Source organism: Apteryx rowi, unplaced genomic scaffold (genome assembly GCF_003343035.1).
Source record: "Apteryx rowi isolate R43461 unplaced genomic scaffold, aptRow1 scaffold_68, whole genome shotgun sequence".
NCBI lineage: Eukaryota > Metazoa > Chordata > Aves > Apterygiformes > Apterygidae > Apteryx > Apteryx rowi.
The window spans coordinates 39,827-62,620 of record NW_020450960.1 but is presented as its reverse complement, the minus strand read 5'-3'; the positions used below and the strand labels follow the sequence as shown (position 1 = coordinate 62,620).

The 22,794-nt window shown below is 39.3% G+C and overlaps 2 protein-coding genes across 3 annotated transcripts; both read right to left on the bottom strand.

Annotated features, from left to right (window-relative positions):
* Positions 1-879: 879 nt before the first annotated feature.
* RRAGC (Ras related GTP binding C) lies at positions 880-15,509 on the bottom strand. Of its 2 annotated transcripts, none has more exons than XM_026085939.1 (7): positions 15,238-15,509; positions 9,701-9,904; positions 8,723-8,922; positions 7,785-7,899; positions 6,113-6,255; positions 4,011-4,159; positions 880-2,951 (listed from the first exon to the last, which is right to left on the bottom strand). In XM_026085939.1, the coding sequence occupies exons 1-7, from the start codon at positions 15,472-15,474 to the stop codon at positions 2,800-2,802; spliced, it is 1,200 nt and encodes a 399-aa protein (XP_025941724.1). In that variant the 5' UTR covers positions 15,475-15,509; the 3' UTR covers positions 880-2,799. The 2 variants fall into 2 exon arrangements, 1 of the variants encoding a protein (XP_025941724.1); XR_003256677.1 differs by lacking the exon at positions 880-2,951 and adding an exon at positions 4,574-4,872 and having other exon boundaries at positions 4,072-4,159.
* A 1,826-nt stretch (positions 15,510-17,335) lies between these two features.
* MYCBP (MYC binding protein) lies at positions 17,336-22,040 on the bottom strand. Its single transcript, XM_026085937.1, has 4 exons — positions 22,017-22,040; positions 21,245-21,293; positions 20,159-20,288; positions 17,336-17,434 (listed from the first exon to the last, which is right to left on the bottom strand). Coding segments are annotated over exons 1-4 (225 nt in total). The 5' UTR covers positions 22,018-22,040; the 3' UTR covers positions 17,336-17,389.
* Positions 22,041-22,794: the final 754 nt, after the last annotated feature.

Sequence of the window (22,794 nt, the reverse complement as noted above, 5' to 3'; positions counted from 1 at the left end):
CGCAAGCTCCTTAGCTGTCTGTAAAAGACTGCAGAGCCGCTGTAACAGTCAAGGTTAAAAGCAGGAGAGGGGGGAAAAAAAAAAAAGAGGAAGGTTGAAGCACGTACTTGACCATCTCCTGGAGGACTTCAGTCCCTTATTCGGAGAGATGCGTCATTGCCCTCCCTTACCCCTCACAGGTTCTCTCACTGCACCAGGTAAGGGGAGACAGGGCCCTGCACAAGGGGAAAAAGAAAGCATAATTCCCCTATCCATCCCTCTCCCTTCCCAGCAACATAAAGATTTCATTGCAAACTGAGAACAGCCTTGCTAAAGCAGCAGCAAGTTAAGTAATACCCTCCCTAAACAGCAAAAGCCAACTTAAATTTGTATTAATCTGTCAGAAAAGAAGTTAAAACTAGATTCAGTAAGCTAGAGAAATATCTTGCTCCTTACAAGAGACAAATTTAACTTTCAGAGTTAATAATGTTCAGATTTTTTGCTGGTAACAGTRGAAGAAGTGTTCTGTTCTGAGAAGCTACTATTTACTGTTAGTAAAGGCAATGCCAGCAAAGCAAACAAAAAACAGAAGGCAAAATTTCAGCATACAACCTAATGCTCAGGATTCAAGACAAGAGAACAAGTCACTTTATCATTAATATTCCTTACAAGTCTAGAACCGTCTTCTGAAAAATGAGTATTTAATACAGAGTCAGTTTTAAATGAAGAGGAAAGCTAAGGTTGGCTGAAATGTTTAGAGCCCCATGTAGAAAGAATATATTTATATTCTTTCTAAAAATCAGTGAAGTTAAAAGGTATTTTTCTTATTTCTTTAACCGTATGGCTGATTTTGGTATACTTCTATTGAATTTTCTCACCCGCCAACAGAAACAATAGTGCTACAATTTTTTTTTTAATTTTATTAGCACAGAATCATATAGAGACTGAAGATAGAAAGAGGGGAACATACACATGTACTCAGAACATGGAAATCTCACCACACAAATGGGAATGATTTGTTACTTCCTGTTATCTTGCCAGTTCTTTCTCCTCTCACCTTGAGGTAACTGAACACTGATACAGCTTGCAAGCCACCAAACCTGATCTTACAAGCCAGCAGCACTTTCATAAAATTGCACTTCCAGAAACTGCAGTTCTGTTACCAAAAAAAGGGCCGAGGCTAGATTTAGAAATACAACTGCCATTAGAGACCTGAACAAGAATACTGGAATTCCCAAGTCTCCTACTGACATGAGTAATTTTTGGAGCAGATCCTTTATGTATTGAGTATCATACAACATCTTTAAAACAAAGCAAAAAATACAGTTACATAGTATGTGCCCACACCCTAATGTAAATGCATGTCTATTCATTTTTACATAGCTCAATGAAAATCCATTCTATAAACATAGAAGCAATCCTGGATATAACTGACCACAGAAATACATCAGTTGCAGATATCACTTAGATACACATCTTCTTACAGAAGTGTTTTATAGTGGCACTTGTATAGTCAGTTGGTCCAGTGGCTTCTGAACACCCATGCATACATAGGGATAGGTAAAAAGAGGGAAGATCTGTATGAGACAGTAGCTGAGCTTATTACTCAACAAAACTGATGTACAATATGACATCTGCAGTAATATCAATAAATTAGATGAAAACAGTTCAGATATACTTCCCATAGTATGACAGTCAGCATTCACAAGATCATAGAATATGCTATTCTACTCAAGATTGCATGGTGGCAAACAAGCTGTTTACCACAGTATGGAATCACTGTACTCTGAATTACCGGTATTAGTAGGCTGTAGCACTCTGATATTTAATTGCTATGCAAAGATAACACCTTCAGACATTTTCCTAGAAATTGTCTTGGTTATTAGTCAGAGAGTAAAGAGAGATCTTCTATCACAAGTTAGTAATTTGGTCATTTCTTCATACAGAAATAGCTGAAAGTGGTTGATTTAATCCAACAGATGGCAGACATTTCAGTTTAGTTAACCATGCAATCGTTTTGTGACTAGAATTAATCACACAGATTTAAGACATCTGTGTTTTTGCAAAACAGAGCAGGTAGGCCATTTCTGGTTTTACTACTTCCCTCCCAATGAAAGGGGTGCACAACGAAGTGTTGTCTGAAAGCAAAGTATCAAGATTTCTTAAAATGAAGCTTCAGCTCAGTCCTCCAAGCAAACATGGAATCATCAGAACAGAGCTCTATCTTGCATCCACTTAACAAATACAGAATTTACTGGAATACTCTGAGCAAACTGGGGAGAGCAAAAGTAATTTTATGGAATGATTTGTGAGACCAGCCTCACAAAACAAAAAAGCATGAGTTGCACAAGCCTAAATATTAACATCACCAATTTTCTTGCGTGACAAAAGATTAAACTCAAGAAAAAAAAAAAAAAGGATATTCTACAGAATAATTAACAAACAAACAAAAAGTTGAGCAAGTGACTATTCAGTGTTTCACATTAAACTCAACTCGATCGTTTGTAATCTTTGACCAGGCAGTCCTTCCTTCAGTCACGGCCAGACTGTTAAAATAGGACTCCGAACTGCAAAAACACCGTACTTGGAATAAAGCTCGTTTCAAATTGACATTTCTAACTCCACTGGCCTCAAAGCGTTTTTACAGTAGTTTCAGTTGTCCAACACGAGTTACAAGCTGCTGTTCCAAAGTTAGCGTTGCTCTTCTCCTGTGAAACATGCTCCAGGCTTTCAGACTGGTCTTCTCTTGTTCCACAAAAACTTAACTTTGGATTGGATTGAAGAGCTGACAAAAGTCTGTCCCATGTCTTCAATTTTCCTCTAGACTGCATTCCTAGGTGTGCCATTGTGAGTCACTGCTTTCATATTTGAGGTGCTTGCTTGATGGTTGCAGGTTCTGTGGGAGGCAACACCTACTTCAAAGACCTCGTGAATAGCTTTGCGGAAGCAATGAAAATTGTAGTCTATCAGACCTGTCAGGAAGGAGGGGAAGGGGACAGGAAAAAGTGTGCTCAGCTTGGCACATTTATATAATCAACAGAACTTGACAGTTAACAACATTTTTCATTTAGTAAACAGCTATTTCACTACTTATTTTAGTATGAACCAGAGTTCAAAAGATTTAACAGTCAAGTTTTACTGATGCCAATATTTATTTAGACTCTCTCAGTATTTAGAAACAAGGTACTCATTTGAAAGGCAAGGTGTATATATACACACACATATATTAAACAGCAGATAGGGGGACAACGCAAGACTCTACCCTTAAACAAAACTGTCTTATACATATGAATCAGTTCAATATGATATGGCATCATGATTGTCACTTGAACACAATCATGCACTTTTTTTGGTTGCAACATTGACATATCCTAACTGTCAAGATCAAATACAGCAAAGTTATTAAGAGAACACACCTACTTTTCCTCTTTTGAACAGTCTGTGACTGCCAAGGCAAGCACTGCCCCCATTTAAGTCATTTACTTTGAAATTAGAGCCTGTGCCCTCATTTCTACCCTGTAACATACGCAAGACCAACAATCTCTTTTATCTACTCTAGCTCCAAGCAACTACATACTTGGTTAAACCTGGAATGCATTCAACACTGTTGCAAGTATTAACTACATTGCTGCACTAGCTTACTCTGTTGATTTCTTCAGTCATATGTTAAAAACATTACTTTAGTGTGACACAAGTAATAGAGAATATACCTAGTCACAATATGAAAGCTGTCCAGCAGAACAAAATAAGCATTACTCCATTCGACTGACTCTACTATAGCAGATGCTAGTGACACAGGCCAGGTTAGCTACGCAAGTCATCTTATAGCAGGAGGACAGTGATTAGAGCAATGACTCACAAGAATAAAAATAAGACCTCTTTATACTATCTCCCTAACAAGGGACAACCCCCCCCCAAGAAATTAAACAAATTCAGTCATACAAAACTAAGGTGACTTATAAAGTCATATTAAACTTTTACAGTTGATAAAATTTATTGAATAAAAGCCATTCAATCAGGGAAGTCCTTACCTTTGCGCTCAAAACTCTCTTCTCTAAGAATGCAGACTAATGCCAGAAACTTTGTTACTTCCTTTAAGTACAGGACAGTTGTGTTATTGAGCTTGATAATTGCCATTGACTCTTTATCATAAGCACTTCCAGTGCCATCTTCCTTTAACCTAAGAAAGAAAGAGTTAAAGCACCCCCAAGCTGTCATATAGTAAGGCATGCATAAGTAACTTTGAGACAAATATTTAATACCTGTTAAATGCAGTAGAGAAACAGCAGGAAGAATATTACTCATACTGAATGGTGAGCAAGTGAAAAACCTGCAGTGCAGGTCTCATTATTATCATATAAGTATGACCATTATCACCTCTTAAGTCTCTCAGTATTAAATGAAAGCTAGACCTAGACAGAGAAAAAACCTTTGCTAGAATAAAATATCTTATCTGAACATAATTAAGACCAAGCTCTCGGCACACATTCTTTTGATATCAAACTAAAAGCTGTGACTATTTAGGCAATATTGTTTCCAGCTTACAGCTGAGCATTCTTAATGGATATAGTACATTAGTTATGAAATAGTTTACCTTCAAACCAAAAAGTCACTGCAGCACACTGTCTCATTGTATTTGCATTACCACAGTACGATATCAAATGGTTGGTTTGAAGATTCTAATACAGGAGTTTTATGCAATTTTAAGAAAGTGACGTCACAGTGAAGTTAGTTTCTGTAAACTAATCCAAAGGCTTCCTTTGTCCACATTCTTTTACTTTATGAAGATACTGATAATTGAGGTCACAGTGGAGATTCCAGTCCAAGTGCTACCTCTGGCCTGTTCGGTCTCTTGTAACTTTGACTAATAGAACTAGTCTGACATGAGAAGCGCTAGCCTTGCATAGGAAAAAGGTACAAACAAAATTACAATAAATATTGCTCTCTCCTACTCCTCACCCCCCCCCCATAAGCTTTCTGGCTAATATAATGCTTGTTACTAAGTTTTTAGTTAGAGTTTGAAGTATAAGCATGCACTTTACAAAAAATAAACTTCCCTGTATCTAACAGCATGACAGAGAAGTGAATAGAAAGGAGGTTAAACATAAGATGCTAGTTCCACATATTTCCACAGGTTACCCTCCTAACTACTTCAGTTGGGTATCATAGGAACACAAAAGAAGAGCAGTAGCAGGGACAGAACAAGCCCCTCAAAAGGATTCAAAGTTGCCATTCCAGAGAGAAGGGTTAGCCAGTACATTCCTGCTTTTAGAATGTTTACACTTCAGGCCATACAATGACTACTTGCAGCTAAAAGGACAGAAGACAAACTTTACAGCCAGTGAGGGGCGAGGGAGGCCTCTGTTTTTCCATTAAGCTAAGGCAGCCTGTTTTTACAAGTAAAGATTAGGATACCACTTCATATTTGCAAATTATTAATGTTGGTTAAATAATTTTTGAAGCAATAGATGCATTGCAGAGCTACTCCTAAGCGCCCACTCCTGTAAAAAACAGGACAAAACAAAAAACTACTCAACCCTGGGTTGACCATCCAGGAGACAGGCCAGTAAGCATTGCAAAATTTGTTAGCAGGCTACAACCACAGTTCTAAATTAAGTTAACACTCCTCCAGAGCCACTTCAAAAACCATTCTGAACTATAATTCAGTCATAAAAATACATGCATTCCTCAGAGAAAGTTAACAAAAGCTGAGCTGACCTGGCAAAAGGTACTCTGTCCAGATAGCGGGAAGTAACAGAGCAATGTGATTGCAAGTTATACTAATGAGCTGTGGTATGTTATCATTACCAATTGTTGTAGGTGCTAACACACATCTACCATGCCGAATGTGACACAGCAGTATTCACATTTTACATTAACTACTTGGCTTTCAGAAATGTCAAATGGTTTTCCAGGGACATGAGTGGAAGGAGAAGGAAACAAACTGATCATGTATGCTTAATCCAGCTACCTAATCAGTTAGTTTTTTTCTAATCACTCGCAGAAAGAATGTGCTTTACAGACCAATTGATAGCATCTTGTTGGATGACGAAGCCAACACCACTTGCATAGTTTGCAACCTATTCTACAACTTTTAAGGACTTTTTTTTTCCTAAGAGTATTCATCACTTACCCATATATACAGGAAACATCTATCACTACATCAATCATGTCACAGCACAACTCATATGACTGCATGTCCACAGGGGAACTGTCTGTTGCGATGTAGATTTTGCTGACTACATCGAAGAGAAAAGCTTTTTCAATGCCTGAATTCTTCAGAAAGAGAAAGAATTTGGATGAATTTTTAAGATAACTGTATTTTATCTTCAGTAGAAGTCATACACTTTCACATTCTTAAAGCAGGTAATGGTTTAAACATAACCAATTTAGAGGCTTAAAACAGCAAAGTGTATAGTTTATAGATACAGTACCCTGGTTGCTGTAGAACATACCAACATCACATTCTAGTTGACAAAATAGGACTTGGGATTGATTAGAATTCTTTTTAGCTTATAAGCTACCAGATCATAATTAAGGTTACTTTTTACTATACTTCCAGAACCCAAATTTGGCAGTTTTCACCTTTCGTGATTCTGTTAACACCAGAAGAGGTACACATTCACATTTACCTGCTGGAGCAAACTCGGAGATGAGTTACTTTATAGTAGTAAAATATAAGTGTCAACACATATTTCTAGTGTCTTGGCAATTTAGTTTCTATATGAGGCAGCTGCTTTGTAGCTTGACATGCAGAGCAAATAAAGTCAGCTTCTAAACTTATGACTCCAGGAAGAGTATCATATTATGGCTGTTGTGAATAAGGAAGAGCACCAAAACAATTGTATTATCCCGTTTGTAACTGAGCACTTTGACATAGTGCATGTGTTCATCATAATTTCAGAAGCCTTCTGCTGTTAAGTGAGTGAGTTCTCATATAAGTTATCACTATGGATTTCTGGCAAAGCTTAGTTTCTGTTTATATACCAGGAGCATTTATTTTCACTTCCTCCTAGCCAGTCGGTGTACCCAAGGTAACGTCTTGAAGACATCCAACTTATCCTTTTGGCATCAGAGTCCCACTTGATTCTCTAATGCTCTTGCTGCTCAGTACCATAAATGCGCCCATTATCTACTGGACTGGGTTATTAGAGTCCTCTACCAATATAGGAAACAAGCATTGCAGTAGCATAGGGTGATGCTTCTGAACCACATATCTCTCAATCCCAACTATCTTTTTCTGTGCTGTCCCTGTGCCTGCAACAGCTTCACAACCATAGCTTAGATGAAAGACAGGCTACTTCAGCCTTGTCCCTGGCTTCATATTTTATTTCATTTAAAGCATAACACAGCAAAATCTTATGTCACGAATAACCTCCACAAACACTATAAGAACAAGGGCAAATGGCTCACAGGTCACATCAAATCAACGCTTTAGTTTAAAGCCAAATTCATGTCATGAAAAAAAATCTCTTGCCAGCACAGCTACATTACATAATTAAGTGCCTTAACAGACTAATTAGTATGCTGTGTTGGCAGAAACCTGCTGTATCAACAGTTATAACTGGTCAAACTATGCTTTGTCAGTATTTTGAGAAACCTGGAAAACACACGCGTCAATACAATTTAGCTCTGATAAAGAGCTTCAAATGCAGACAATGGTGCCAGCAGAGTACACCAATATCAGAGTGCCACCTGAATCTCCCAAACACAGATCTAGCCAATGTTCCTTAGCAGAAGGACTTGCCCTGCTGTTCCAAAGGTTTCACTTAGAATTCTCTTAGATTAGTTAGCTTAACACTTACTGATATAAAGATATTTAGTAGATTTTCCAGTGTTGGCAGTTGCGGAATTAGCTTCTGTACCACTTTACTGAAGGCTTCAAATATTGAATGGTCATAGATACTGGTCAAATAAAAGCTGAGATGAGCGGGGAGGGAAAAGAAAAAAAGAAAAAAAAAAGAGTAAGAAGATTCAAAAATATAATCAGAGTTGAAATAGAAGTGTTAAAGCTATGTTTTCTAACATTCAAAGCCTGATGTTTTAACCAGGATCCATTATCACAAATGTATTCTGCTGTTGCTACATCAAGAACCTCTTTGCTGAATAAGTACATGAAACAGATTCTCCCCTCTCCATGAGATGGGAGAAGAGACAGAAATTTGAGCACATTTTCACAACAGACTTTGCATACAGAATGCTTAATGCAAAAGACTTAAATGCTTAACTAGATCTCTTAAAATCCTGTTCCGGTCTCTCCACTTTGTCACACAGCACTGAAATACTGGCAATACTTTAACACTCTATGAGATTCAAGACACCAGTAAAAACAGAGAGATACATCATTTTAAACTTATCGGTACAAGATTCTTAAGCAATGACCCAAATATCAAGTAAGAGACTAAGCTTTTAAAAACAAGCATACTGAAAAGTCAGTGGTAGACAGTACTAGAAGAGAGAGGCAGCTTCCCCCTCTCTTCCCTGGCTCTCTAGGTCATATGTACAAATTTGGCCTGTTAGGCTGCCTGAAAGCAAGACAAGACCAACTTTGAAGCTTGCCTTATTTTAGTCAACTAAACAGCTGAGACTTGGCCAAACATCGTGATACATTTTATAATAAGAGTCTGCGCAGTCTTAAGGAACTAACAAGACCTCGTTCCAATCCACTATTAAAACTAAGAGCTATTCATCTGTATACATATCAGCAACAGTAAGATCACATATGCCAGAATGTCTCACTCACCTAAGGTGAAGTTTTTCAAGCCCAGCATCTGTAAGGTCATCATTGGCCCTCTGATGAATATCCCTCTGAGTTTCTATTTTATGGTCATCTGATAAACCATCAACTTTATGAATAAAAACTTCAAAGTTCATTTCTGGATTGACCTTGTAGGCTTTAGAAACTGTGGTGTGGAGTTTTGTTAAAGCTTCCATGTAGTCATCCTGTAAATCAGTTTTGGCAGGAATTAATAAAATGGCTTTAGCTCCAATAACTATTCCGTTCTGCACAAGGATAAAATAATTCAGTACTAGAATTTCATTTTACTTTTGTACCGAAACAGAAGCATGGGAGAAAAGAATACTTTGGAAAATCAGAAAACCAAGTAGCAAGTTTTAGGTTCAGTTCTGTAAATTAAGTTTCATTAGCTACATAAGGCTCAGCTGTACAAAACTAGGCCCTATGGCTTCATAGTACAAGATGAATTTCCACAGGGTATTAAAGAAGCTTTCCTTACAGGCAGGTTATACTTCAGCTCCAGCAGAATGCAGCAGTGATCATCAGGACAGTCCCAATAACCAGGGACCCTCTAACAGAGTTACCTCCTAAGTTCATTAGAAGCTGCCAGATACCTAATGATACCAGTTCTATGAGACTGAGGTCAGAAGTGTGCTGTTATTAAAAGAATTCTGTGGTAGTCAACGGAAGAGGGAGGGGATTATTCAGGCTATCTAGCACAGCAGGTTCTCACTACTCAGTGGAAGGGGACAAGTTCAGAGTACTTGTCCTTTGCCACTCTCTTCACTGGGAGTGTGTGTTCCACCTAGTCAATTCACAAAACTAAATCACATGGCAAAAGTTTGGTTGCCAAAACACACTTCCATACATAAGAGATGCTTTAAGAATTTACCAAAAAAATATAAATTATTGCTTTCCTGATCATTCCTCACACACACACAAAGACACAAGAAAACTTTGCTGTTCTTAGTGATTTGTATTTACCTGGGCATCGATAACATATATTAGAGCACCTGTTCCTCTGAAGATCATCTCATAATCAAATGTTGGATCAAAAAAGTCCATCTGTCCAGGAAAATCCCATATTTGGAAATTCACAAATGAACTGTTGGAAATATCATCTTTGTAGATCTTGTTGGTACTTTCCAAGAACAGAGTCTCGTTGGGAGACATTTTGTGGAATACCACCTGTTAAAAGAACACTAATTATAGTCTTGACTTTGTCTTAAAATAGATTGATAAAAGCTCTGTGACTTAAATCTTACAAGAAGGTTTGTCCATTCTAAAGTGTACAGCTATCCTACACTATCCTACAGCTACTAGGTTTTTTTGTGTTGGTGAAGAGACAGCTTCTTGCATCAGCTAAGGAAATAATGTACTGTTGAGCAGAACTAGGCAACTGAATTCAGTTAAACATTTTTACAAGTCTAAATAATGCTACCACCTAAAGACAAAGACAACCCTTTTTTTTTTCCCTTGTAAATTTAACATAGTATTTTCAAATTTTGCTATAATAGCCAATTATCATCAAGTATAAATCTGCTATATTAAGCAACTGCAAGCTTTCAGAACAGTTCCTTTCCAGTCCTAGAAATTGCTTTCTAGGATTGCTTTTAGTCTGGTACTGAGTATTTTGGCACCACATAATCAGACTGCTCCTGAACTACAATAAAAGTGTACAAAAATAATAGATTTCAGTTTTAGATATGTGAATAACTAGGTAGTTTGCCATCTGTTGCCAAATGAATTATCTCTGTTGACACTCTCCCTTCAAGCGTCCTAAATGGAAGATTAAAGATTCCACGCTAGTCAATAAATAGTTAAGCTGCAGTGATGATAAATGTACTAATTGTTAGTACTCAAAAACCTCAGCTGGGATTTTAGCCCTTTCCTGAACAAATGCAAGCATGTATCCCCATAGCAGAACAGCCTGTAATTAAAGCAATCTTCTTAAACAGCAAATATTATACTAAAGAGACTGAACTGTATATTACAAAAGTCACCCTGGCTGGTGAGGTGGTTTAATGCCAAGACAGCAAAAAGCAAGATGCTATTTATGAAGCACTGTTGTTTATATACACACACACACACTTCACACAATTCTAGAAGTCAGCCATTAAAGAGACCAACTGCAGCACTCTCTGTCAAACAAACACTATACTACAAGACAAACAAAAAAAACCCAGCACAGTTAATGGATTTTTTAGCGAGGTACAAATACATCAAACTAGATTAAGAACAAGGGGAAAGAAATTCACCTGCTCAAGGCAAACATGTGAGGAACCCAAGATCTGAACAAGGTTTAAGACAGCAAGACAGTTGTATGGAAAAATGAGAACAGTGCTCAGATGGGTACCAGCTGTATGACAAGGGCTAGAAATTCCCCAGGGTTTGAAGAACAGTTTTAAAGGATTCTGAAAATCAATACTCTTTCTTTGGAACTCACAGGGAGCAGGACAGAAATAGTGAATCAAGTTTAAAGCAGATGGGTCTGAGAAGCAATGTCATCACCTCCCTTTTCCCTCCCTCCCAAAGCAAAGTGTTTCTTCAAATTAATATTCCCCAGCTGGTTTTACACTAAATAGGGGAACCAGGGCACAGTTTTGATCTAATTCCATTTTTAATACCTAATAGCTATCCCTAGTCTTACTAGCTTATGCAACTTTGATAAAGCAAAGAAAGGCTGTGGAAGAATCTGACTGGAAGCATGCAGCTAACTCTGAAACCTAGCAGTTTACACAAGGCATACACAGACAGAGCAGACAAGGCTAGAAAAACTCTTCAGAATCTGTAGAGCTTCTTAGCTACAACTTAACCATTCACAAGTGCTCATTTTACATTTTTGTCATTCAATGGTCTCATCAATTCCCTGGCAAGTCTTCCTGCTTTTATGGTACTTAAAGAAATTTTCACTGTCAGCTTGAGCACCCTTTACAATGCACTCCTTTTTTTGTTTGTTTGTTTGTTTAAAGCCTTGTGAATTTCCTGTTCAGGTTTGACCTGCTGTGATCAGCAAGTTCTCAGGGCTTTTGATTTGTTTCTTGAGTGCCAAACTTTTCTCTTTTTTTTCTGCTTTTTTCTTTTTTAAAATCAATAATTATCTCAATTTTTATGTAGTTACCCTCCCTGGGAACCACCAGGTGAATCAGGTGAACTTGTCTAGCATGCTCACTCCCCCAACAACATTCATCTCAGAATGCACTCCCCAAGGAAGCACCTGTTTTTACCTATCAGAGTTCAGTCATAATCAGAGTGTCACCCTAGCTGAAATGTTCTCTGGACCCATGCAAAGAAAAGTTTTCCTGACCTCCAGAGAAACAGTAATCCTATACTTCAAGTGAGAGTTTCGATTTCCACAACATCCACACTACAAGTGCACATGATCAAACAACCTTGCCATTGCGAGGCACCTTATCAGGTGCATTATAACAACACCTCTAAATCACAAGAAGTAAGAATAGGTAACACAGGAATTGCAGGTTGCTGAGAACTAAGAAAAATAACAAATCCAGGATAATTTCCCTTTTTTGACACTTTGCAGACACTTTGTCTGCAAACATAAATAACTGGCTTATAGCTGATAAAACCGTATTCTTTTCCTCAGAAGGGAGGCAACAACAGAGCCAGAACTTTTCCAGGAGTCTTCACAGTGCAAAAAACCTGTAGGAAAGAATCCTCCACTGGGAGTTGTCTCAAATGACCACAAAGTATGCGTCAATGAGATCCTGTACAACTGAAGCAGGCAGTTTGCCCATCGTAACCAGCCAGTCTCTCCACTGCAGCACGAGATCATTCTGCACATAAAAGTAGGCACCTTTACCTATAAGTCCAAATGCAGAATGGGTTTTCAAACTCCTTTTTCTTTTTTTTTTTTCCCAGACATTGTAAAACCCTTTTTCTTGAGGTAATATAAGACTATTTCTATTGCCCTGATGTCCATTAAAGAATTTGCTCAGGCAGATGAGAGGAGGGCCCTGAAAAGAGAGAAAAGGTACAGTATTGCAGCAAGATTCTTTTGAGAATCTACTAATTGGAAGTGAACATCTGCTTCACAGGTTACAACAAAAAGCAACATTCAAAGGATTCCCTAACAACAGTAAGGTGTACAATGTTTTTGTCATTTTCATGCTGTCTAGAATCCTTGTTTCAATTTATGGGATTTCTCAGGCTGCCATTATCAACCAGATGATCTCAGAAATTTCAGCTTCAACCTTCCCAGAGGAAGGGTGGGGGTAGGGGGGGAAGGCACCACAGAAGGGCAGGAATGGAAGCAGGTGGAGAGAGTGGAAGGAAAACATGCAGTTATTAGAGAAATTCACTAGTTACAAGGAGTACTACATGACATCTTGCTGTAAGATTTCCTGAAGCATTAGAGACTGCTACAGAACAGATGTTAGATAATTGCCCTGTTCTGACTATCTCCCTGCTCCCTCAATTTGTGAAGTCTTTTTAACACCTTTAAAGAAAAATAGGTGTAAGTGAAAGGAATACAGCAGCTCCAAGCAAGCTGCTGCTTTAGGTTTTTCCACACATACCCTCCTTCCCCAAAAACAAACAAGGAAAATAATATACTGGTGATAATTCTAATGAAGGCAGATCAGCAACTTTAGTGACCGAGTTAAGACAAAAATCAAAATCAGGTACTCCATCTTAACCATCTCCAGGTTCCTGTTATGTAACTTTAAGTAACATTAAGTCCAGTTACATAAATTGCAAGTCTGCCCCTCCCCCTCAAAAAAAACATTTTATGAACTGAAGCAACAGTCACATTCCCAAGATCATCTCCTAACTTCACTTTGATTCTGAATATTCAGTCTAGAAAATCCACCTGACCAAAGCAAAGCAAGAAGTCCTTCCCCAAGGCCACCAGTGTCTGCTGTAAAAGGCCTCCTGATAACACTGCACTCAGCAGAAGGCTGGAATGGTATAGCAATTAACTGCTTTCACACAAGTTTCCAGATTCCCCCAAAGCAAATTCATACAGTGATTATTGCTCRTTTCTCTAGTCTCTGACAAGGTGAACAACTAGCCCCCAGACAGAAGGGTCAGGTCTGGTATTGACTGTTTTTGAACTCAACAGATCTAAAAGCTGGGAGGCTGTTGAGGAAGAGAAACTTCCTGCTACTCCAGAAAAGAGTCTCTCACATTATTCCCGTGGTAGCTCACTCAGGCACCAGCACAAACTCCTGGGTAACAGAAATGCAGCTTCTAATTCCCAAACTAGGTCTGCAACCTTACAGCAGTTAAATCCCACACCTTATTGTATACTCAATGTCACACTGTTCCCTTACTGTACACCTACTTTAACTGGTGCTCAGGTAACCGATGCTATCAGCCTCAGTCATTAGAAAAAAAAAAAAAAAAAAAACTATGTCTATAAAATGACTGGTAAAGTCTAAGAATCTAGCTGAAATTTGGTGATACTGCTTTCCCCTAGCTTTACCTTTTTAGGATTCACAGATCAAAAATGTGGACAATGTAATAAGATCTCTAATGAGAGTTAGTGAACAATTGTCATATTCACATGACTGGAGGCTTAGAGGAACAGTTTCAATGCAATCACTGCATCTGCACATACAGTGGGGGCATTAGGGCTGAATAGTGCAGGGATAACTAGAGACACCAAAACGCAATGACAGCCCAGTCTGTCGTATTTCAGATTAGCACAATGGAAGAGTTTTCTAACAGACACAGTACATTTTGCAAACTCTATCCAAATAAAGGAATATGTGTACAGCAAAAGATAGAGGTCATCAGATTAAAAGCCACCAGTAAGTAGTCTGCACAGGATGGCTAAAAGCAGATTCCTACCTGCTATACTACAATATCTGCAAAAGGTTTCTCTGCATAAAACCTTTAAGGAAAGCTCTGAAGGATTCTGCACTTCCATTAGAAGCAGGTTCAAGGCCTGTAAGTCAAGAGCTTGTGAGCCACTGCATTTCACTAACAATTCCTTCCCACAAACATCACAGAAGAGCTTCGTAATATGGATTGTACATTAAAAAGTTGAACAGAGAAACAAGGATCATTCTTAGCACTAGGCTTTTCCTGAGCTATAATGCACCTGAGCATGTTCAGTTTTCTCTTATTTTTATTAAAAAAGCTTCGTTTGAGCTAGAGTATTAAAGTAAACTAGAGCCTGCCTTTCTGCTGACACAGAAGCTGGAGTCTCTTTCAAAGGATTAAAAGGCAAAACAGTAGCATAAAACACCATCTTTTCCTCCGCAGCTCAACTCTTCACCGGAAGTGCACTGAGTTTTCATATGTATAAGAAAACACCTAATGACAAATTTCACGCCAGCATCCTTGCTTTTTACTTTTAAAGTGTTAAGATGGAGAACTACAAAGGCTACGACCTACACTGCACAGCCTCATCGCCACGGCAGCCGACCTGAGGCAGACGCCCTTCGCTCTAGCTCCGCCGCACACCACCGCATGGAAAAGGAGAAGTTGCCGACAGAGCAACACAAAACCGAGAGCGCTCGCCACCGGAGCGGCGGCCGCGGCCAGCCGCCCCTCACCTTCTGGATGGAGGATTTCCCGCTGCGCCGCAGCCCCATGAGCAGGATCCGGGGCTTGGAGTCCGCCCCGCCCGCGCCGCCGCCGGGCCAGCCGGGCCCCGGGCCTCCCTCCAGCTCCGCCTCCTCCTCCTCCTCCCCGTAGCCGAAGTCTTTGGGGAACGAGTCCGAGGCCCCGAAGCTACCCCCCACCAGTGCCGGCTCCTCCGCCGCGCCCGCCGCGCCGAACTGCAGCGCCATGTCGGCCCGCGCCTGCCGCCCCCCCAGCCGCCGGCGCCGCCCCGCTCCCCCAACCCAACCCGACTCCACGCAGCCCTCTGCGGATTGGCGAGCACCGAGCTCCGCGGCGCTGATTGGCTCAGGGAGGCAGCAAGATAGGGTGTCGCCAGTCAGACGACCCGGATCACCTGACGGCGCTGCCGCACGTGAGCGGACGGGGCGGGCCGGGCTTGGCGCTGCGCGGAGGAGGCCGGCACTGCGCCGCCGTTGCGGAGCCAACATCGGCGCGCAAAAGAAGCGTAAAGGGAGGCTGAGGCGCTTTCTACAGCGAAGAAACGCCCGCTTTTCAACGCACATGATGTGCGCAGATAGGGCTAGGCGCCGCGTGTTCGTTAAGTATTCCTTACTATTCTACCGGCGTCATTTGCACAGATAAGCACTTCCAATGGAGTTTTAACAAACATTAGCCATTTACTACAATCCAGATTTAAGGCTCCCAAGCCTCAAATTGGTGTTGTAATAAGGCCAGTTCCACAGGGTAAGGGAGAAGAGTAGTTGAGACAGCAGGGTCAGAAGTGGTTGGTTTTCACATGGAACTGAATGTAGCAATGAAAGAAATAAGTGGGTTTTACTGCCCTCCGCGCCAAGGTCTCGACCAAGGCTTCCTTCCAGACCTGTAACTACCGCCATTAATCACCTTACCTGCCTGCTTCTGCTCAGAGTAGGTCTTACTTAAGAAGTCTTCTCAACTTCTCTCCGCTTAAGATTGCCATTGCCTGCATCACTCATTTAGCTGTACAATGCTTTTTCTACAATATTATCTTTTCCACGTGTCACATGCTGCAACAGGTCCTCCCTTATAAGGGAGCCTCAGCTCTTTTAGTGTCTTTCTTTAATTGAACACAGTATTATTCCTTTTGTTTTCTTCTGGTCTTTGGGCCAAGAAGAGGCAGAGTAGTAATTATACTCACTAGCCATTGATTTCAGTTTGCACACTGATGTTAACAAAAATTCTGCTGCATTCTACCACACCTGTAGGCCAGCTGCAATACTCATCCTATAAAAAAGCTGAACTAGTAGCAAGTAGATCCAATACATAAAATGGCTATTTTTCCCCCCTCTCATTTAAAGGCAACCCATGGCAGGAAAAATACAGTACCTAGTTTTAGGAAAGGAGAAAAATGTTGTTCTCTGAGATGTATCTCTCTTGTGAAGGATAACTTTGCATTTGAGAAGAGTTGCAAAGTTGATTCAGAGAAATGGGGGCCACAGAACCTGGAGGTAAATGAGCAATCACAAGTCACACACACCTCTTGGATTGTCTGCCATGCCTAGAAAACTGGCATTAGGGATTTTCTTTTCCACATTATATGCATCATATGGCAAACTCTCCATGTCTTACTATGATATGCTCCACTCACTCCAATTGCACAGGACATCTAGCTGTTAGAAGTAAGAACTTGATATTCTGTCAAGAACAATCCAGGTGGTATCCTGAGCTACTCTCCAAGGTCCGGTTTCTGAAACAGGATTGTAGATGTGAACTACATAGAAGTAGGTACACATTACGCAAATAAAAACTGTAAGTTCAGTTGGTATTGGATTTCCAGCAATGTGGTATGTCCATCACTTAACACAACCATATCCATTCTGTTACGGAACGCTTGATCTGACAGTTATCCTACCAGCTTCAGGTTTGTCATAACCATCACCATTTCTTAAACAAAGAAAAAAGGTTGGCAAGTATGCCTGAACCCACCAGTTGCTGCTTTAGCTACACAAAGATAGCTGCACACTCATGATACTGACTTTTTTTTTTTTAAAAGAAGATGAGCTAACTAAGTACACATGCAGAGTTCACACACACAAAAGAAGTCAGGACTGCGGTTCTCAGGAAGCCCTTTATTCAGTCAAGGCATTAAAGGAGAAACTATTGCTATTCACCACGCTTCTCTTCTTGAGGTGGTTCATACTGAGCCAGCTGTGGATTTAAAAAGAGGAACGTAGTTAGCTGCAGCATTCTTGATAAACTTTCTGTATTAAGTGGAAAAAAAACAAAAACACATTTTCTCCCAGTAATGCTGCACTTATTTGTGCATTCTAATTCACCATTGACGTATGCAAGTCCATTTTCAAGTTAGGCAACAAAATAATCCTTCACTCAAAACACTGACTTGCTGCACTGTCTAATCCTGCAGCTGTAAAGAGGAGGTTTTGCAAATACACTTTAAAACATCAGTCTTGCACTTAGTTTTTAACTGTTTCTTGCTCTGCATCTTAGAAAGTACTTTTAATCAAAAATAGCAGATGATGTTGATTAGTATCTTATATTATTTGATTTTCACCAGACTATGATTGAAGTAGTTGTCATAGCAACAGTACCCAACCTAACATTTCCTGAAATCATTCTAGTTTTCATTATGCTTTCTGGAGAGTATGGCCTAGACAAGTGTGCATTAAAGTACGACCTTTACTTGCAAAGTTATTTCCAAGAACACATTTGCAACTGAAATCAAGTAAACATCTTCATAAAAGACAAGCCCAAGCTGCAAAAAAAAACAGCTCAAATGTTAGGACTGAGCCTCTGGAATTTGCCAGTCTAGTTTTCCCCTCTTAAGATTCTTTACCTCTCCCACAAATTGCTAGGTAGTTCAAAAAAAACATCTTATGAAAACAGATTAATACACCAATGTGTTCCTTGCAGCAACACTTAATTAGATCAATCGCTATGCTACTAGCAAGAGCTGCTTAATCAGCATTTTGTGAAACCACAAGAGATTACCAGTATACAAACTGAAGTCAGTCTCCTTTTTCATGAAGGACATAACTACTGTTCCCCCCTCCCGCATACACCTGAATTCCATGAGACTCTGACCAGTAAACATAAGGAAAAAGAACAGATCACATAATGATCCAACTGAGGTGGAACACCTATTAGGACATGATTCAAGTTACCAATAAACGCATGATAAAAGGGATGCATTTTGTGCGACAGGACTGCTCAAAAAAAGGCTAAACAGTCGTCTGCTCTGTATTCCTTCAGTGTTAACTTCTACTATGTTTCAGAAATGCAGGTAGAAGATAATGGAAAGAAAGAAAAAACAATACATTAATATCGGAAAACAAGTGACACAAGAGTGAACATTCAAAGAGGGACAAAGGTCAAAACACAAGAAGTAAGAGAATAGTGCCTGTGAAACAGTTTTGAGGTACCAAATTATTTTTTCAATTACAAGCCATAGGCTAGTTCTACCATTTAAGAAATTATGAGGTTGCAGGGTAGGGAATAACAGTTCAAAAAAGTTACTTGGTACCATGAGCTAGCATCAGTGTACACTCTGATAGGCAAGCTCCAAAGTCCCTGCAATGCAGCATGTCAAGATACATGTTGTTAGTAAGCAGAAAATTTCCCTTTTGAAAAAGCAGCACCAAATACTGCAGGTACACCTCAAAACATATCAAGTAACCCAAAGATTATGGAACAAGTTTTGACTTCTTTAAAAGATTTTCTTTCTGAAGACCCAAGTTAAGATACTTTCACACATCCACTAACTATCAGTTGCATTTTTAAGTCAGCTACACCAAGTGTTCTATTGCAACACCCCCTAAGCTTCAGGGTCTTGGCCATTTTTCCTAGTCAGCACAAACAAGTGTAACAGCAAGGACTCCCTGGAACTACAGAAATAGGAAAAGAATTACTGAGAAAGCAAAAGGGTACTCTAGAAGAGAAATACAAAGGGGTAATGCCCCAGAACCCCTTCTCCCCAAACTAAGGCAGCTACATAAGAGACATGAAAGACTTTCCCTCACATACTTTCTATCATCTACATAAATATAGAACTTGTGGTGGTCTTTTCCTATAAACAACTATAGGGAAGTTCATGTATGAGAACAGCCATACTTCTCAAACACACAAAAGTCCATAGTGGCACGTAAGTTTCAGCTATACTAATAGCCTATTATCCTATATTATACTATAACCCTAGAAGCAAGGGTTTGCTTCTTTAGTGTTTTAGGTTTACAGTTGGTACCATGAGGTAGGAGGAAGTTGTCCACATCTCAGAACTGTTTCAGACAGCCTGTAGACCCATAAAAGCATAGGTTTGCATTAGCTAGCACTTCAGATCCACTCTCTTTGCAGATACAGGCATACCAGAGTAGTTTTAGTTGAAGTGAAAGTTACTTGTTCTGCATGGATAAGGTGCCTCCACTGGTCATGTCATGCCACATGACAATCAGGTGTAGGGACACAAACTAATATATACTTTTCCTCCCTCAATTAGCCTTTTGAAAGCTTTTATGGTTATATAAGTTTTATATATTAGGGTTTTTTATTATTATTATTAAAAAGAAAGCTCTTGTGGAAGCATGAGCTATAGAATAATCAAACAATTTTAAAACATCCAGATGGGATCAAATGAAGATATGGGATTAACTGACCCTTAAAAAAATATACATACATAAATATATATATATATGCATGTATGTTAGCAGTGTTATATGACAGAAAAGAAGTCTCTTCCCCATCAAAGTCTTCACTAGGTAGAAATCAGGAATGAGTTAATATTTCTCAGTCACGAGGCTAATAATGCAACAGCATTCATTGGTTACTACATTGAAAGAAAGGTAGCTGTATTGTAAGTATCAAAGTATTCTTTTTGTTGTGAAATATGGAACTACTTAGGAACACTAAGTAGACTTTTACCTTGCTTTTGAGATTTTTATTCTCTTCCAACACAGCTTCATATTTTTCTTTCATCTCTGCCACTTCCAAGCGAAGTGCCTCTATTTCTGGATTTTCAGGAGCTGAAGCTCCTAGATGATGCTTCAGAAAGCTGATATTCAGATGTTAAGTATTTCTTCAGTTAATCATAAGTGTTAAAACTAAAATCCAGTTATGCTGTCTAAGTTAATGCAATTTCTGGCATGTTTATTCCAGCACTAAACCATTTAAATTACTACAGTATTTTTTATCCTGCAGGAATAAGTTACAAAAATAAGAAAGCTTTTAAAGTTGGTCAGCGAATTCCTAAAATGAAGGCATCACTAAGTACAAGACAAATGCAAATGTTTTGCTACACCCATCTTATTTTTTTTAAATGCAAAGGATGATAGTATATCAGCTTATGTTTTGAAGAGTAAAAAGAGAATAACCAACAGGAGAAGAAATAGCCAAAAAAGCAGGCTGCTTAGAAACAGCAAGAAACAAAAGCTTTGAATTTTTTTTTTTTTTTTGCCCTTTTGTGTTAAAAAAAATAAAAATAAATAAATAAAGCAGTGTCAGGAAATAGAAGAGACTTCAGAAACCACAGACACAATGTGTAATCAAATCTGATGTTGCAGGTCTCCTACAACATTCTGTAATAGCCTAAAACTTGTTTTTGTAACTGCCAGCATACTGATCTGTATGGCTCTCTTACATCCTGCCGGAGTTCCTATTAGCTCTCTGACCAGAGCGGTTGTCAGCCAAGAAGAATTTTACGTGTACTTGTAAAACTCTTTGGTGATAAACAGCAGCCAGCAACAGAAAAACACTGGTCTGGAAATGTCAGCAGCCTTAAGGTTGTTAGAAGCAGCTAGTTCAATTTGAGAGGAGTTTCCAATTGTCTGTTGTACTTTGTTGATCAAGAGCCACTTGCAAGACTGCTATTATTAACTAAAACATATAAAAGTTATGTTCTGAGTTGAGGTCTTCCATACCAGTATCTCCAATTCATCTAGGAGTCAAAAATACCATTTGTGATTTGCATTAGATCTCTATGAACAGTTCACAGAAGAGAAAAAAGGATACTCCAGTGCACTACTCGGTTTCTCTGGCTCTTCATATAAGGCTACCAACACTGGAAATAGAAAACATTCAGCAATTGCAAGCAGTACATGAAACTTAAATTTTAGAGCAGGTACCAACAGTCAGAAACAGTCAGAAGGCATACAAGTTTGAGTTCCACGTTTATAGAAAACATCTGTTTAACAAGATTTTCACCTGTTTCCTTTGACTGTATAAGTAGCAGTAACAGCTACTCAGAAGTTGCATTGATTCCCCTACCCACAGCATTAGGCTGTTGTAGCTCAGAACACAGAAGTGAACAGCCTGGACAAATGTGGCGTTTTCCACATGCAACCATAGCATTAGCTTTCACCACCAAAATGGGAATTCCAACTGTTTTGAGACTCTCACTTCAGAAACTATTATTTCTGCTTCAGCTAGATCTTTGAACTGCAAGACATCATCAGCACTTCTGTAACTTGCAGTATAAAAGCAAACCTCCACTAAACAGCTACAATTAGACAACTAAATGGCTACTGTCAGAGTAGATGAGGTTCATCACTTCACTAATAATCTTTATGGATCTGGGTTCTGTTGGACAGAGTGCCAGGCAGGTCAGGCACAAGCATCAGTACCCTGATAGTGTAAATAAAACCAACCATATACATACCAACTCCACATGTGGATTACTCAGTCCCATGAATCATTAGAAAATTCCCCATTAGAAATCATTAGAAAATATATACTTTCCCCAAACACACACATAGCCATAGACAACATTTGCTTTTATAAATACTTCTGAGTAATGTTTACAGGGGACTTAGGTGTCCTTCTGCCAGCTTCTGATGTCCAAACTGCACAGCCACCCTGGTTTTAAACTAAGCACCTAAGTTAGAAACAAAAAGAGGATGCCACTGCCTGGAAGATGTGTTTTGCCATCACAGAGGATGCTTAATACCATGATAATACAAACGCATCTACAAGAAATCAAGTATTACATACACTCTAGGCCAACAGTCTTAAGCATAAAACCCATTTGCTTGACATACTAAATCCATTGCTCTCTTTTTAAACAGCATACTTCTCAAGCAGGGATGTTAATGGACTTCCTTAACATACTATTTGAAGACTCTCAAAAAAAAAAAAAAAAACTTAAGAGATAGTGGGCAATACAGAAAGTCAGAGAAGGCTTAAAGTGTATCATAAATATTTGCCCTATTCAAATATGGATACTTAGTCATTTAAATCCACAGAATTTAGGAGAAGCTCCAAGTTCTACTCAAGAAAGGATCTTTTTAAAGAGAACGTTTTTAAGAGACCATTTTATGTTTTGCCTCAAGCATTCTGGCCGTGCAAGAGCCCCAAATAATTCTGTTTCCACGAGCAAGCATAGAGAGAAGTGCTCTGGCCTCATGAGAGGTCTACAACGCAACAGGGCAAGGAGAGGGGAACTGCCTTTTCATTACTCCAATATCTTGACCATTCCCGTAACAGCCTGCCAAAGGCAATAAACGCACGAACTGCCAGCAATGCAGTCAGCACACCGCAGTTGGCTGGTCACGTTCCCCCCCCCC